Raw genomic sequence first — 1,045 nt, 5'->3', positions numbered from 1 at the left:
ATGGGGAGGCGGGGCCAGGGCCGGATGCGGGGGCGAGAGGGTTTTTCCCGGGACAGAGCCGGGTGGGAAGAGGGAAAGTTCTGGAGAGGCTGCCCCGCACACACCGTGTGGATGTGCCCGATGCCACCGAGCTGTGCCCTCAAACGGTTAAACGGTTAAACAGGTCCGGCCGGTGGCTCAGGGCTGAGTGTCACCGTATGAACCGGGGTCACCGTTCGATTCCCCATCAGGGCACAGGCCCAGGCGAGGCTCCATCCCCAGTGGGCGGCGGGGGGTGCAGGAGGCAGCCGAGCCCTGATTTTTCTCTCATCATTGATGTTTCTCTCTCTCTCCCCCTCCCCCTCCCCTTCCTCTTTCTGAAATCAATAAAAAAATTAAAAAGGGTTAAAATAAGTAAATTAACAAGCTAATAAAGAGAAAATGATGTAATAAAGGAACTAATCCTAAAAGAGAGGGCACAGGAGCCGCTGTCAGACAAGGCGAACCCCCAGATGCCGCTTCCGCTCCGCCCCCACCCAGGGCTCCTGCCACCTGCTGCCACCTTCCCCCCCGCCTGGAGTGACACCATGTGACCTCTGAGGGGGGGCGTCCACGGAGAAGAGCTCCTCTGTGCTCGGCCGGCCACGCGGAGGAAATGGCCAGCGTCCCAGCCACAGGCTCGCGGCTGCTTCCTGCGGAGTGAGTGCTGGGCAGGGACAGGCCTGGCCCGGGGTCACTTGGTCGTTCCACAGGTTTTCCGATAGCGCGTCCAGTCTGAGGGAGACAGCGGCTCAGGACCAGGAGGGCGGGAGCGGCCGCTTCCCAGGGAGCAGGAGGGAGGAGCAGCTGACCCGGGAGGGGCTGCGGCGGGAGGAGGGGCCAGTGGGAGCAGGTGGCTGGGAGGAGGGGCCCAGGTGGGAGCAGGTGGCCCAGGAGGAGGGGCCCAGTGGGAGCAGGTGGCCCAGGAGGAGGGGCCCAGGTGGGAGGAGGGGCCCAGGTGGGAGGAGGGGCCCAGGTGGGAGGAGGGGCCCAGGTGGGAGCAGGTGGCCCAGGAGGAGGGGCCCAG

General features: G+C 64.7%; 1 protein-coding gene across 1 annotated transcript in view; it reads right to left on the bottom strand.

Moving 5' to 3' along the window:
* Positions 1–600: 600 nt before the first annotated feature.
* The window catches only part of LCN12 (lipocalin 12), a 7,656-nt gene continuing 7,211 nt past the window's right edge, over positions 601–1,045 (bottom strand). The window contains exon 6 of the mRNA XM_014529674.1: positions 601–753. Within this exon, the coding sequence (XP_014385160.1) occupies positions 713–753 (41 nt within the window). The 3' untranslated portion in view covers positions 601–712. The remainder of the gene's footprint in view (positions 754–1,045) is intronic.

This window comes from Myotis brandtii, unplaced genomic scaffold (assembly GCF_000412655.1).
Source record: "Myotis brandtii unplaced genomic scaffold, ASM41265v1 scaffold691, whole genome shotgun sequence".
NCBI classification, from domain to species: domain Eukaryota; kingdom Metazoa; phylum Chordata; class Mammalia; order Chiroptera; family Vespertilionidae; genus Myotis; species Myotis brandtii.
The sequence above is the reverse complement of the archived record's forward strand: the minus strand, read 5'-3'. Positions and strand labels throughout refer to the sequence as shown.